The sequence below is a fragment of the Accipiter gentilis genome, chromosome 30, assembly GCF_929443795.1.
Source record: "Accipiter gentilis chromosome 30, bAccGen1.1, whole genome shotgun sequence".
Lineage (NCBI taxonomy): Eukaryota > Metazoa > Chordata > Aves > Accipitriformes > Accipitridae > Astur > Astur gentilis.
In genome coordinates this window covers 20,913,962-20,925,108 of record NC_064909.1, presented here as the reverse complement: position 1 = coordinate 20,925,108, position 11,147 = coordinate 20,913,962, and the positions used below count along the sequence as shown (strand labels likewise).

General features: G+C 57.3%; 1 protein-coding gene across 1 annotated transcript; it reads left to right on the top strand.

The window, feature by feature from the left end:
- The first annotated feature begins 5,521 nt into the window (after positions 1 to 5,521).
- On the top strand, positions 5,522 to 9,735 carry VSX1 (visual system homeobox 1). The gene is made up of 5 exons (XM_049833577.1): positions 5,522 to 5,930; positions 6,243 to 6,321; positions 6,568 to 6,691; positions 7,686 to 7,866; positions 8,523 to 9,735. Exons 1-5 carry the CDS (start codon positions 5,555 to 5,557, stop codon positions 8,786 to 8,788), a joined length of 1,026 nt encoding a protein of 341 aa, XP_049689534.1. The 5' UTR covers positions 5,522 to 5,554; the 3' UTR covers positions 8,789 to 9,735.
- The last annotated feature ends 1,412 nt before the right edge of the window (positions 9,736 to 11,147 follow it).

The window sequence follows — 11,147 nt, the reverse complement described above, 5'->3', positions numbered from 1 at the left end:
TCCAACACCCCTTGCACTCGCAAGCCGTAGCTGTGGCTCGAGATGGGGTGAGGTATGCCCTATCCCCCAGCATGTTGCCAGATCAGAAGACTGGAGTCCTGGAGCCAAGCCTAGATTTCCCTTGGAAGCAACTGGGGTGTCTGCCAGAGACTGGGATATTTTATATTACACCCAGAGTGCAGAGCAGCAGCAATGCCCATGGCACCTGGATAAGACGCCTGCGCTAGGATCCAGCAAGATTTGGCTCCCAGCTCTGCCCCTGTCCTGCTGCCTGGCGTGGACACGTCCCTTCCCTTCGCCCTCCCTGTTCCACGTAGCGCTGAAAGCGTCTGCCCATCGCTGCTGACACCCTCCAGGCTAAAGCAGAGCGAGCTCCCCCAAGCCTCCGTATCTAGATGGCAAATGCTAGAACTATGGATGTCAGTGGAGATATTCTGAAAGACCTTGCCGGGCTTTAACTTTTTTTAACTTATTTGTGCTTCATGCCATTATCTGATTGAAGATCAAACATCTGAATGAAGAAACTAGCTGACAATCTTCCAGTCTGGAAGTTAAGCCTTCAGGTCAAACCCCACTAAAGTCAGTTAAAATCTTCCAGGGGGTTTCATTGTCCTTGGGTTGAGACCTTCACGGGATCAAAAAATTCTCTGCTCTCCCAAATGTAAAAGAAACGTGAGGTGGTGGTGTTTTTCCATTTAAAAAAAAAAAAGAAAGAAAGAAAGAAATCTGACTCCATCGCTTGGGAAGTTTCATTTCCAGGGCACGTACCAGAGTGGGACAATGTCTACCCCTCTTTTGGGAGATGCTGATTTAATGAATGTGGCAGCTATTGTGTGTGCTTGGGAGCCTCACAGCCGTTTTTCTTCTGCTGATATTTTCTTTTCTTTTCTGCTTTAATGAGTGTTTCTCTAATTGACTTGATGATTTCTGTTTAATTAGCACATTTTGGAGGAATGATCAAAAAATAATAAGATAAAGTAATCGGACAAGCATAGTGCGGAGGAATAATAGCTCCTTTGTGGGGCTAATTGGAATGGACAGTCCATCAGCTAGTTTGGGGCTCCTCACAGTTGGATATTCCCAGCCTAGCTGTGCCGTGTGCCCAGGACTTCCAAGCACCCACATAGACCCAGCTCCGGTAGTCATTTCAATTAGCTTTAATGAGCTGTGAATGAGCACCAAGGAGAACCCAGTCTGGACCTGCCCTGTTTTGCCATTGTCCAGATTTTGCAGAAGGCTGCGGAAACAAGTGGAGTTTGCCCAGGATCTATGCCAGGCAGAGCATCCCCAGGGAAGGCTGTGTCCCGGCTCACGCACCCCGTATCGGACAGGAGCGGGTTGCCTACGGGGATGTGAGATGGGCAGGTAAACGGGACTAGAAAACAACAACAAAGTGGAGTGGAAGCGAAAAGCACCGGCTGAAGGAGCAGCAAGAAATCAGAGCTACGGCTGTTGTGCCTGCTCCGCCTGGGTTTCTTCATAAACACCCTGTGCCTCATGTTCCCAGATATCGCTTAAAGGTTTACACCTCTGGGACAAGCCCCAGTCTCCTCTCTAGCAGCAGGGACAGGGCTTTCCATGGGCTACATCACCTATAGCTCCTGGAGATACACAGGGGGAGCTTCTCTTGCTCACCGATTGCCACTCACACCTCCAGTCGAGGTTGTAGGTGTAGCACCTTGATGGTCATTTGTTTGCCCTGTGTTTGGCTAGGAATTAATTAGGAGATGGGCTCCAGGCTGCTGTGACAGCTGTCTGTGTGCGGCACTTCCCAGCAGTTTGATTAAATCTGCGACACTCCAGATGTGAGAGCCCTGTGCATCGGCACATGGTTTGCTCTTAAACTCCACTTAAACCGTGACTGCTCTTCTGGTTTTAATCAAAGGCAAATGCCTTAAGACAGAAATCTGTGCAGAGGAATTAGTAGGGATGTCTCTGGGGCATGCAGAGTGGGACATGGAAAGGGACCTCCCCCAGTGGCAAATTAGGGCTGCCGATGCACTTGTAGTAAGCTCGGCTGGCGATGCTACAGCACTAAGCAGGTGGCGTGCACGGCCAGCTGTGGCTGCGCTCACCCTGCGAACCCCTTTGCTTCAGCCACGTACACTCGAGCTAGAAACGAAGCACTTCCCGCAGCCCGGCAGTGCCGGGGAGCACAGATTTCCCCATTCCTTTAACCTGGCTATGCCGCCCGCCCCTGCAAATCCATCACCCCCAAATGGAGGATATTTGGCCATTAGTTAGATCTACTCCTAATTGGCCAGGAGCACACACATAATTCACCACTCAGCCCTGGCTGCAGCCTGCGAAAAGTCCCATCACCTGCATTGCAAGGAGGAAGCCCACCTATAACTCAGAGTTGGGGATTTAGCCTTGCGAAATACGGACGTGCCTCACTGCAACGTCCCCCTTTTTGCTGCCTTCTCCCCTAGCGATGGGCTATTTATCAGTTCCTTTTCATCCGTGTGTCAGAGGCAACGTTTTCACAACAGCCATCACTTCCCTGTGCTCCCAGCAGGACACGGAGGAGGTGGAAGAAAATCCTTTTTCCTTCTGTCCATGCTTATTGAGGCAGGGACCTTCTCCCCAGGCTCCCACCTTTGCCAAATTGCCTGCGTTGCCGTCAGCCGGCTGCCCGCCCTGCCGCGCTCCGCTTCTGGGCCACCCTACCCCCATGCATGGTCCACCATGGCCACCAGCCAGCCGGCTGAGCTTGCCCTACAGAGCAGGCACTCGATGGCTGTGGCTTCAACATCATCCCTGGGGATCAGGCTCCAACCTCGCTCCCGTGCCGGGTTGCCAGGAGCTGATGCGAGTGCGTGGCACGGAGCCGGCGGGGAGCACCGGGCCGTGACTGCCAACGCGAGTCCAACGGGTGGACGTGCGGCAGGAGCCGGGCTTTTGGAGAGGGGTTCTCTGTCCAGCCTGGAGCACGGGAGCCTCTTCCACCCTGCGCTGCCTGAAACTGTCAGATGGTCCTTTATTATTGACCTGATTCATATCTAAACCGGGGAGGTGAAAGCTGACTTATCCCATTACTAATCCCCTAAACCGGGCCCTTCAATACCTTCTCCTTGCTTCCCCCTCGTCATCGCTACAGCAGGTGGTTGCAAGGCAAATGCACGTCCTTCTGGGGTTCCCTTGAGTTTCACGTCCCTGCAAAGGCAGGGACCCCAAAAACCCACCAGCCGCTGGCTCGGGAGCCATCATTGGCTGAGGAGGGTCTGCCAAAATGTTGCACGTATCTGTAATTCCCCAAGGACGTGCAAGGCTTGTCCCCGGTGTCTGAAGGGGACAGTCCCAGCCACCCATCCCATCCTGTCATCCCTTAGGGTGCTGCAGGGCAGCATGGGTGCCTTGATGTGGTGCTGGTGCAGCCACAGGGAGGAGGGGACACGTCGGGGACTGTCCCACCTCGCTGTGCCCCAAGTCCTGCAAAGTGCAGTGGGGAGCAGCACGCAGGGGATGGGGTGTTCCAGCATCGGCTGTGGGCAGCACCCACCCTTGGGACATGGGTCTGCACTGGGACCGGGGTGCTGCAGCCTCCGTCCGTCCTGGCCGGAGCCCTCGTGGAGGGTCTGGGTGCTGGGGTACCCTGGGGCTACCGGGCCGGCTGGCGCAGGCACCCTGCTCACGGAGGGGGGGGCGAAGCCTGGGGAAATTAGAGCAAGGGGCGATGTTTGATGTTCTGCTCTTTAAGCGATTAATAATCTTTCGGCGTCGGAGAATCAGCTGAAAATCTTCCCTGGAAAATAATGAGCAGAGAAACATTTACTGATTAGTCTAATCCCAGCTAATCCTATCTGATGAGCATATATCAAGATATCCTTTAACTGATTTATTGTCCAGAGGACCGGTGGAGATGCCCCTCTCCATCGTGACCGGGGGAGCCGGCGGTGGCGGCAGGCACGTCCCCCCCACCTTGTCCCACAGCCCCGTCCCAGGAGTGGGCGCATCCCCGTCCCCCGTGGCACTCCCACGGTCGCCCGCTGCCTCGGGCAGCAGCGCCGTATCCAGGCCACCTCGCCAGCACGGGGAGATTTAATCGCTATTTCCATTTCTGCATCTATCGGCTTTCTCTTGGGTTTGAGCTTTTATGTTTCATAAACTGATTAGGAGCAATTATACGTGCTTTATCCCCAAACTTTCCAAATGCCTAGGCCATATGCATATTTAAGGCTTCATCATCTCTCCCAACAGCTCAGCCTGAATGTAAACTGCTGAAATCAAGCTGATTCTGGGACAACGTCAAAAATTAGGGTTTTATCCACTAATATCTGCTCGGACAGGAAATTTGTTGTGGGTGGTGGCTGGATTATGGCTTCTAATTACTGTGGCAGATCCTCCCTGCCTGACAGTGAAAGTCTCTGATTCCAGCAAAACTGCGGCAAAACCATTCTGGAGAAGCGAAGGTGCCCAAGGGGACCCCGGGGTGCCCTGTCCCCGGGTGGGGGGCAACCCCAGGTGGGGATGCCCTGAGCATCCCGAGCACGTGGGGCCCCCCAATTGCTCGGTGGCTTTGGGAGCGTGACCCCCACAGACACCTCCCGCTCCCCTCGCACCCATTTGCCTTTCTTGGTGCGAAGCGCGATGGCCCAGAGGGTGCCCCCCCACCCCCCACCCCGCCAGCCCCCAGCGCCGGCCACGGCAATTATCCTAAATGAAAGTTATTGTTCTGCTAATCCCGGGAACAGCTTGCGAGGGGAGATTTGGGTCTTTCTTTAATAATGCAAAGTTAATGCGGAGTCCCCTTGTAATTATCTTTATCAGAAGGACCCTCGGTTAATCTGACCGTCCAAGCGAAGGCCCAGATCAGGCGGCCCGTGTAAGCCGGTTGTAAATCGTTTCCATCAACAGATGAAGGGAAGGGGGGAAAAAATAGCAGCCCAGGTGCAAGAATCTGGGAGCAAAAGGGAACACGGAGGCCAGGCACCTCGAGGTGGCCCCAGACCCGGTGGCAGGACACCGGGGGTCACAGAGGGTCCTGCCCAACAGCCCCCCCCACCCATCCCCATCCCTGTCCCTGGGGGGGGGGGGTGGACAGAGTGGTCTGGTGGGGATACCCCTGGCTGGGGTGTGGGGTTGAAGGGCCACCGGGTGGGATGGGGGGACCTGGGGAGGGGACATGGGGACAGAGTGGGGACAAGACCCAGGGAGGGAACCCACAAGGATGGGGGGGGGGGGGGGGGGCGGTTTATGGGGGAGCTGGGTGGCTGGGAACGGGGGTAGAAGGGTGCTGAGGGGGTCCCGATCCTGGCGAGGGACCCAAGGAGCCGGGGGGGGGGGGACCAAAGGGGACCCGGCAAAGGGCTGGGGGAGGACCGAGGGGCGGGAGCCGAGGGGAGCGGAGGGAGGGACGGCGGCAGGAGGCGGCGGGGGGCACCGGGGCGGGGACCGGGGAGTGTGGGGGGGGCGTTAATCCGGGGATTGGGAGCGCCCCCCCCCCCCCCCCCCCGCCGGCCCGGGGTGTGATTGGAGCCCGGAGCTCGGCGGCGGGACGATAAAAAGGGAGGCGGGTGGCGGTGCCCGCTCCGGACCGGGCCAAACGGCGGCGATGCCGGGTCGGGCGGAGCCGTCGGGGGGACGAACGGTGGTGGTGGCGGCGGCGGCGGGGTCGGTAGCGGTGCCTGTACCGGTAGCACCGGGACGACCGGGAGGCGCGGGGCTGCGAGCCAAAGGTTTTGCCATCACCGACCTGCTGGGGCTGGAAGCTGAATTGCAGCCGCCCCCCGGTCCGCCCCCCGCCGCCGCTGCCGGTGGCTACGAGGGCGGCGGGACTCTGGGTTTGGGATTGGGGCTGCTTTGTGGTTTAGGGGGACCGGGGACCCCCTGCTTGCTGCCTGCCCCTTTACCGCTATTGCCAGCCCGTGGTCCCCGCCCGCCCCCCGGGCCGCCCCCCGTTGCCCGCCGCCACAAGGAGAATATCTCCGGTAAGTGGGGATGGGGTGAGGGTGGGGGGGATCGGCATCGTGTATCCCCATCCCGTAGGGCTGCCGCCTCTCCGACACCCACCCCCCGACCCCGTCAAGGGTGGGTGTCGATCCCCTTTGCCCCGGGATGGTGACACCGGTGCGGTTCTCCGGCCTCAGCGGTGGCCTTGATGTTACCGGTTGGTGCGGGATAGGAGCTTCATCCCGGGCCTGCTCCCCCGTGGGTGACTGGAGCCGTGTTTTGGGAGCTGGGTTTGGTGTCCGTGCTCCCAACGGGAATGTGACTCTTCCCCTCCCGCACGCTGCTGCCAGACGAGGACAGCCTCTCCGGAGACGCCAGCGACCTGAAGATGCCCACGTCCCAGATCAAGAGGAAGAAACGCCGGCACAGGTAGAGCCCGAGAGCGGGGTTATCCCCATTCTCACCTCCTCGCTGCTACCGCCAGCCTCCCGCTGTCCCCTCTGGTCCTCAGGCTGGGGTGGTGGATGTCCCCAAGGGAGCAACGAAAGAGAAGGGCTGTAGCTGGGGGGGGAGGATTTTCAGGTGGAAAAAACCTCAGCGGGGAAGGGGCTGCCAGCCGCACTGCTTGCCGTAAGGGTCTGGACTGTGTCAGAGGACGCTCTCTCTTCTCGGCAGGACGGTGTTCACAGCTCACCAGCTGGAAGAGCTGGAGAAGGCTTTTAATGAAGCTCACTACCCCGACGTCTATGCCCGGGAGATGCTGGCCGTGAAGACGGAGTTGCCGGAGGACAGGATACAGGTGGGTGGCTGTGCTGGTTCTCTCTCCCCGTGGAGTCTGTGGGCAGCCGGCTGTCTCTTCTGCTCTGCGACCAGTGAGCGCTGGCGGTGGGAAAGCGATGGCACTGAAATGATGCCGGCGGTGGGAATGTGGTGGCACTGAAGTGCTGCGGGATGCTTGGGGGTGGGGGTGGGGGGGCAGCTCAGCTTCCACCCACCCCCCACCCTGCTCCAGCACTGAACAGGCTCCAAATGGAAATGCAGAACCAGGGGACAGAGCTGGCCCCGGCAGCTGCTTGCTGCCAGCAGCTCGGCTCTGTCCTCTGGAGACTCAAGCTCCTGCCTGAGCTGAGTCTCCGGAGAGCGATTCAGGAGCTGCTGGGCCAAGCTGTGTCCCACTAGCTTGCTCGCTAGCTTGTCCCTTTGAGGGACACATGGCATTTTAGGGCCTGATCCTGCTCCACTGTGGAGCAGCCCATTGGCTTAAGAATGGGGTGGTGGTTTGGGCAGCAGCCAGGCTGTATCTACACCCCTTGAGGCTTTGAACGCAGGAAGGGGTTGGGGAGAGGGACCTGAGCACTCGCTCTCATCGTTGGTCACTGCATTACGGACCCCCTTTTCTGGAGAGGTCGGTGCTCCGTGCGGAGGCAGCAGAGGGGCCCCGCGGGCAGGCGAAGTGTAGGGTGACTTTGGCTGGGATCACCCTCCTGTGTCACGATCAGCCTCGTGTAACGTGTGTTCCCTCTCCCCCCCCTTCCTCCCCTCTCTCACTGACACCCACGTGTGTGCCCTCCTCCAACCCCCTCCCCACGCACCGCCCCGGCCGCCCTCCCTCTGCCACCCGCGCATCCGCACCCTGCGCTCGCACACCCAAACCCCTCCACGCACCCCCGCGGCTGCCCCCTTGCCCTGGACGCACGCTCCTCCGTGCCCAACGGGCCCTGGCCGCCTGGCCGCGGGGGCTATCTCCTCCCCAATCCCACCCCTCCGTGCTCTCCTGGCTGTTACCCCTGAAGGTTTGGTTTCAGAACCGAAGAGCCAAGTGGCGGAAGCGGGAGAAGTGCTGGGGCCGGAGCAGCGTGATGGCCGAGTACGGCCTCTACGGGGCCATGGTGAGGCACTCCATCCCTCTGCCCGAGTCCATCATCAACTCCGCCAAGAGCGGGCTGGTGGGATCCTGCGCCCCATGGCTGCTGGGTAAGTGGGAGCTTGGGACTGGGGCTGGGGTCAGGGGACAGCTTCGGAGTAAACCGCCCTTCCTTTTTTATGACGGTCCTTGCCTTTTCCCAGAAAAGAATGGGGCCTCGGCCATGAGCTGTATGCAGGCTGCCAAGCGCCCTGGCTTTTCCACTCCCTCCTTGCAAAGAACAGCTAGAAAAATGCAAACCTTTTACTGTTATGTCAGACAGGTGCCTGCATGTGCTGAGGTATCGCTTCCTAGCGCTAGCAGCCAGCATGGGAGTTGCAGGGCGGCTAGGAAGTCGTCACCCTCCCCCCCAAAACTGAACATAATATTAATGCTACCTCAGAGCTACCCTCTGCTCATACACGGTCCTACGCTGAGGTGGCACTCGAAATCCTGGCTGGGATGGGCCATCACAGCCCCCCTCTCCCTGTAAGTCTTCCCCGCTGCAGGGGAGGTATGGACCAATTCTGCTGCGAGCCATCCTCTCGGGCTGTAGAGAGCAGGTGGCAGGGCTCTGGGTCAGGAAAGGCTGGTAGCTAGCGTGAGTTTTCCTCGGGATGCAAGCGAAAGCTGAAAGAAACAGCAGGAGGGCAGGAGGTGATGCTGAGCGGTCCTGGGCAGAAATAAGCAGCCGGCGCCCTTGGTTTTGCTCTCTGCCCTCTGCAAGGCATGCACAAAAAGTCCATGGAGGTGAGCAGGAAGGCGGAGAGCCAAGAGAAGCTGGCAGATGGCTGGCGAGCGGAGCAGGAGGAGGAGGAACTCAAAGGGAAGCAGGCCAGTTCCCAGAGGGGCTCCGACAAGCTTGGCCCTGCAAAAGATTCGGAGGACACAGCCATCGACCTCTCCAGGACAGCCAAGCACGAGAAGAGGGGTGTACTGAGGCAGTGCATCAACGGGGACCCCCCCCAGGAGCAGAAGGACAGGGACCGCTGAGCTCGGGCTGCCCCGGAGGAGGCCAGACCTCGCAGCTTGCTGGCGAGATAATAATATTTATTGATTTATTGATATATATATATATATTTTTCTTAAACAATTGAACTTTTATCTGAATTCAGGGCATTTTAAAACTGGGCACACACATCCCCTTGTCCCCTCATTTTCAAGCTGTTCACTTCTCAATAGAGCCAGGGTGGAGGGTGGGAGAGGTGTCCCAGCGGGGCCAAGAGCAGTGAGAAAATGAGACCGCGTTGTGGTCAGCATGGACTGCTGCTGGGGAAGAGCCGTCCTTCCCCTCTGGGCTGTGAATGCTTCCCCGTCTAGCCAGGAGCACAAAGAGCAGCAATGCAATGGGAGTCGCTCCCTTCTCAAATGCGTGGGTGCAAAGATGGTGCAGGAGTTTACAGATGCCTTTTCCGAGCACTTCCACCCCTGCACAGCACCCGTGGGGCAAGTCCCTCCACTTTGAGCACACAATTCTTCCACCTCGAGGAGCAGCAGGGTTTTTAAACACGGTGGGGTTCATCCTCAAGCTGGTGTAACCTGACAGACACACCGGTTTATACCTCCTGAGGATCTGGCCTGCCAATGCAGCCTTATCACTGGATTTACACTGTGTAGCTTCCTTAACTCATATTTGGGAGAAGGGGGTAAAGACATTTTTGTTTATGCAATGATTTTTGTACGCTCTTGAATGTTATCCGCCACGCTATGCATAATAGAACAGACCTTTTTGAAAACCAAGCCATAATATCCCGGAGCAATTAAACGATTTTGTGAATTGACATAAGATATTTTGTAATTGTCTGTAAAAAGTGTTAATGTCAGAGCTGTTTCTTGGTTGTCCTATATTTATGTCTAAAAGCACTTTAGTGATCTGGATTTTTGAATGTGGCTCTTCCTGTTTTGTCCACCATTTATTTATTACACATCCATAAATAAAATTGTGGTGTATCTTTGGTTTTCATGCTCTGCATTGCAATTTGTACCTTCCTTTGGCACACCTCATGGTCGCTGCTAGCTTTGAACAGATCCTCCGCAGACTCGTGCCTAAACTGGGTTAGAGAGCTCTGCTTGAGGCAGTGTAGTCGTTCCAAGGGGGCAAAGCAAAGCCCTCGTGTGTCTCCCCAGAACTGAGTTCCAGTCCAGTGGCCTACACATGCCAGAAGGTGATTGATTTGTGGCAGTCAAAGAGCCAAACCACAGCTGATGGGTTAGGAGATGGTCCGAAACGGAGCACGTGGCCAGTTCTTGAGGGAAGTCATGGGGAGAAAGTTGCTCCATTCTCCCGAGCGTTGTTGAAAATCCTCCTTGATACAGCTCAAGTGTGAGGTTTTCCTGCCCTGATGGCAGGAAAGGCGCTTTACCTCTTGAGCCTCTATGCAGTCCTCTCCTCCTCCTGCTGATCCTGCCGCTTCGGAAAGTGTGGAATTGGACCCTGTGTCTCCACGTCTCTTGTGGTATGAAATACAAGGAGCAGCTGCTCACTTGGGCAAGGTGAATGCATGGTGGGAGGCACCGCTGGGGGCACCTCTGCCTGCTGGGGAGGGGCACAAAGCAGCTGGGTGGTCCCAATCGCACAAGCACCCCCAGTGAGGCACAAAGGGTGCCGTGGCCATCCAACTGCCCAACTGCTGGCTGCGACGGGTCCTCACCTCACGGCTGGGCTGAACTGGCACACACACGTGCCGCGACAGCTCTTGTGGAACACCTCCAGTTTGAACCGCTGGCCAAAACATGACGGAAAATTATCAAAAGGTTTTATTTAAAATCTGAATAATTCCAATTTGGAAGGTTTCCTAATACAGCTCAGGGGGTGTGTGGCCATGTAACGATGCTGTCACCTGTCCCCACCTCTGCTGCTTGGCCTGGCTCCTTGGACACAGGCAGCCACCGGCTGTGCTGGGCGGGCAGAGAGCGGTGGGACATTGGCTGGGAAGAGCAGAGCATTAAAAGTGGCATCTGCAGATTCCCTGCCTTTCCCCTCCTCTACTTGGCCCAGCCCTGCTGGGCGGGGGGGAACATATGCATAGCAAATACAAGCTTTGCAGCAAAAAAAAAAATGTTTGACGGGGGGGGGAAGGTTCAGGGAAGGACCAGCCAGGGCTTATTGCAGCAGCAATTAGGCTCACCGAGAGCCGAGACTTAGCACATTGGAGGCCTAATCCTGCCTGAGCAGCATCTGCAAACCTTTTATTTGGGCCGTGCCATGCTGGCACTAGATGCCTGCAATCATTTTTTTTTGCCCTGCCCGTGTGCAGATGGCCTGGCTCTTCGCCTTGTGTTGGGTGCAGCGCCACGAGAGCAAGCATGTCACCACCACAACTGCTACAAGGGGAAACACCACAGCCCCGGC

What these genes read in the sequence shown, in the direction of transcription:
- VSX1 (XM_049833577.1), top strand. Translation starts at nt 5,555, where the DNA reads ATGCCGGGTCGGGCGGAGCCGTCGGGGGGACGAACGGTGGTGGTGGCG. An exon ending in CCACAAGGAGAATATCTCCG is followed by an intron (nt 5,931 to 6,242) that starts GTAAGTGGGGAT and finishes CGCTGCTGCCAG; the next exon opens with ACGAGGACAGCCTCTCCGGA. An exon ending in AGGAAGAAACGCCGGCACAG is followed by an intron (nt 6,322 to 6,567) that starts GTAGAGCCCGAG and finishes TCTTCTCGGCAG; the next exon opens with GACGGTGTTCACAGCTCACC.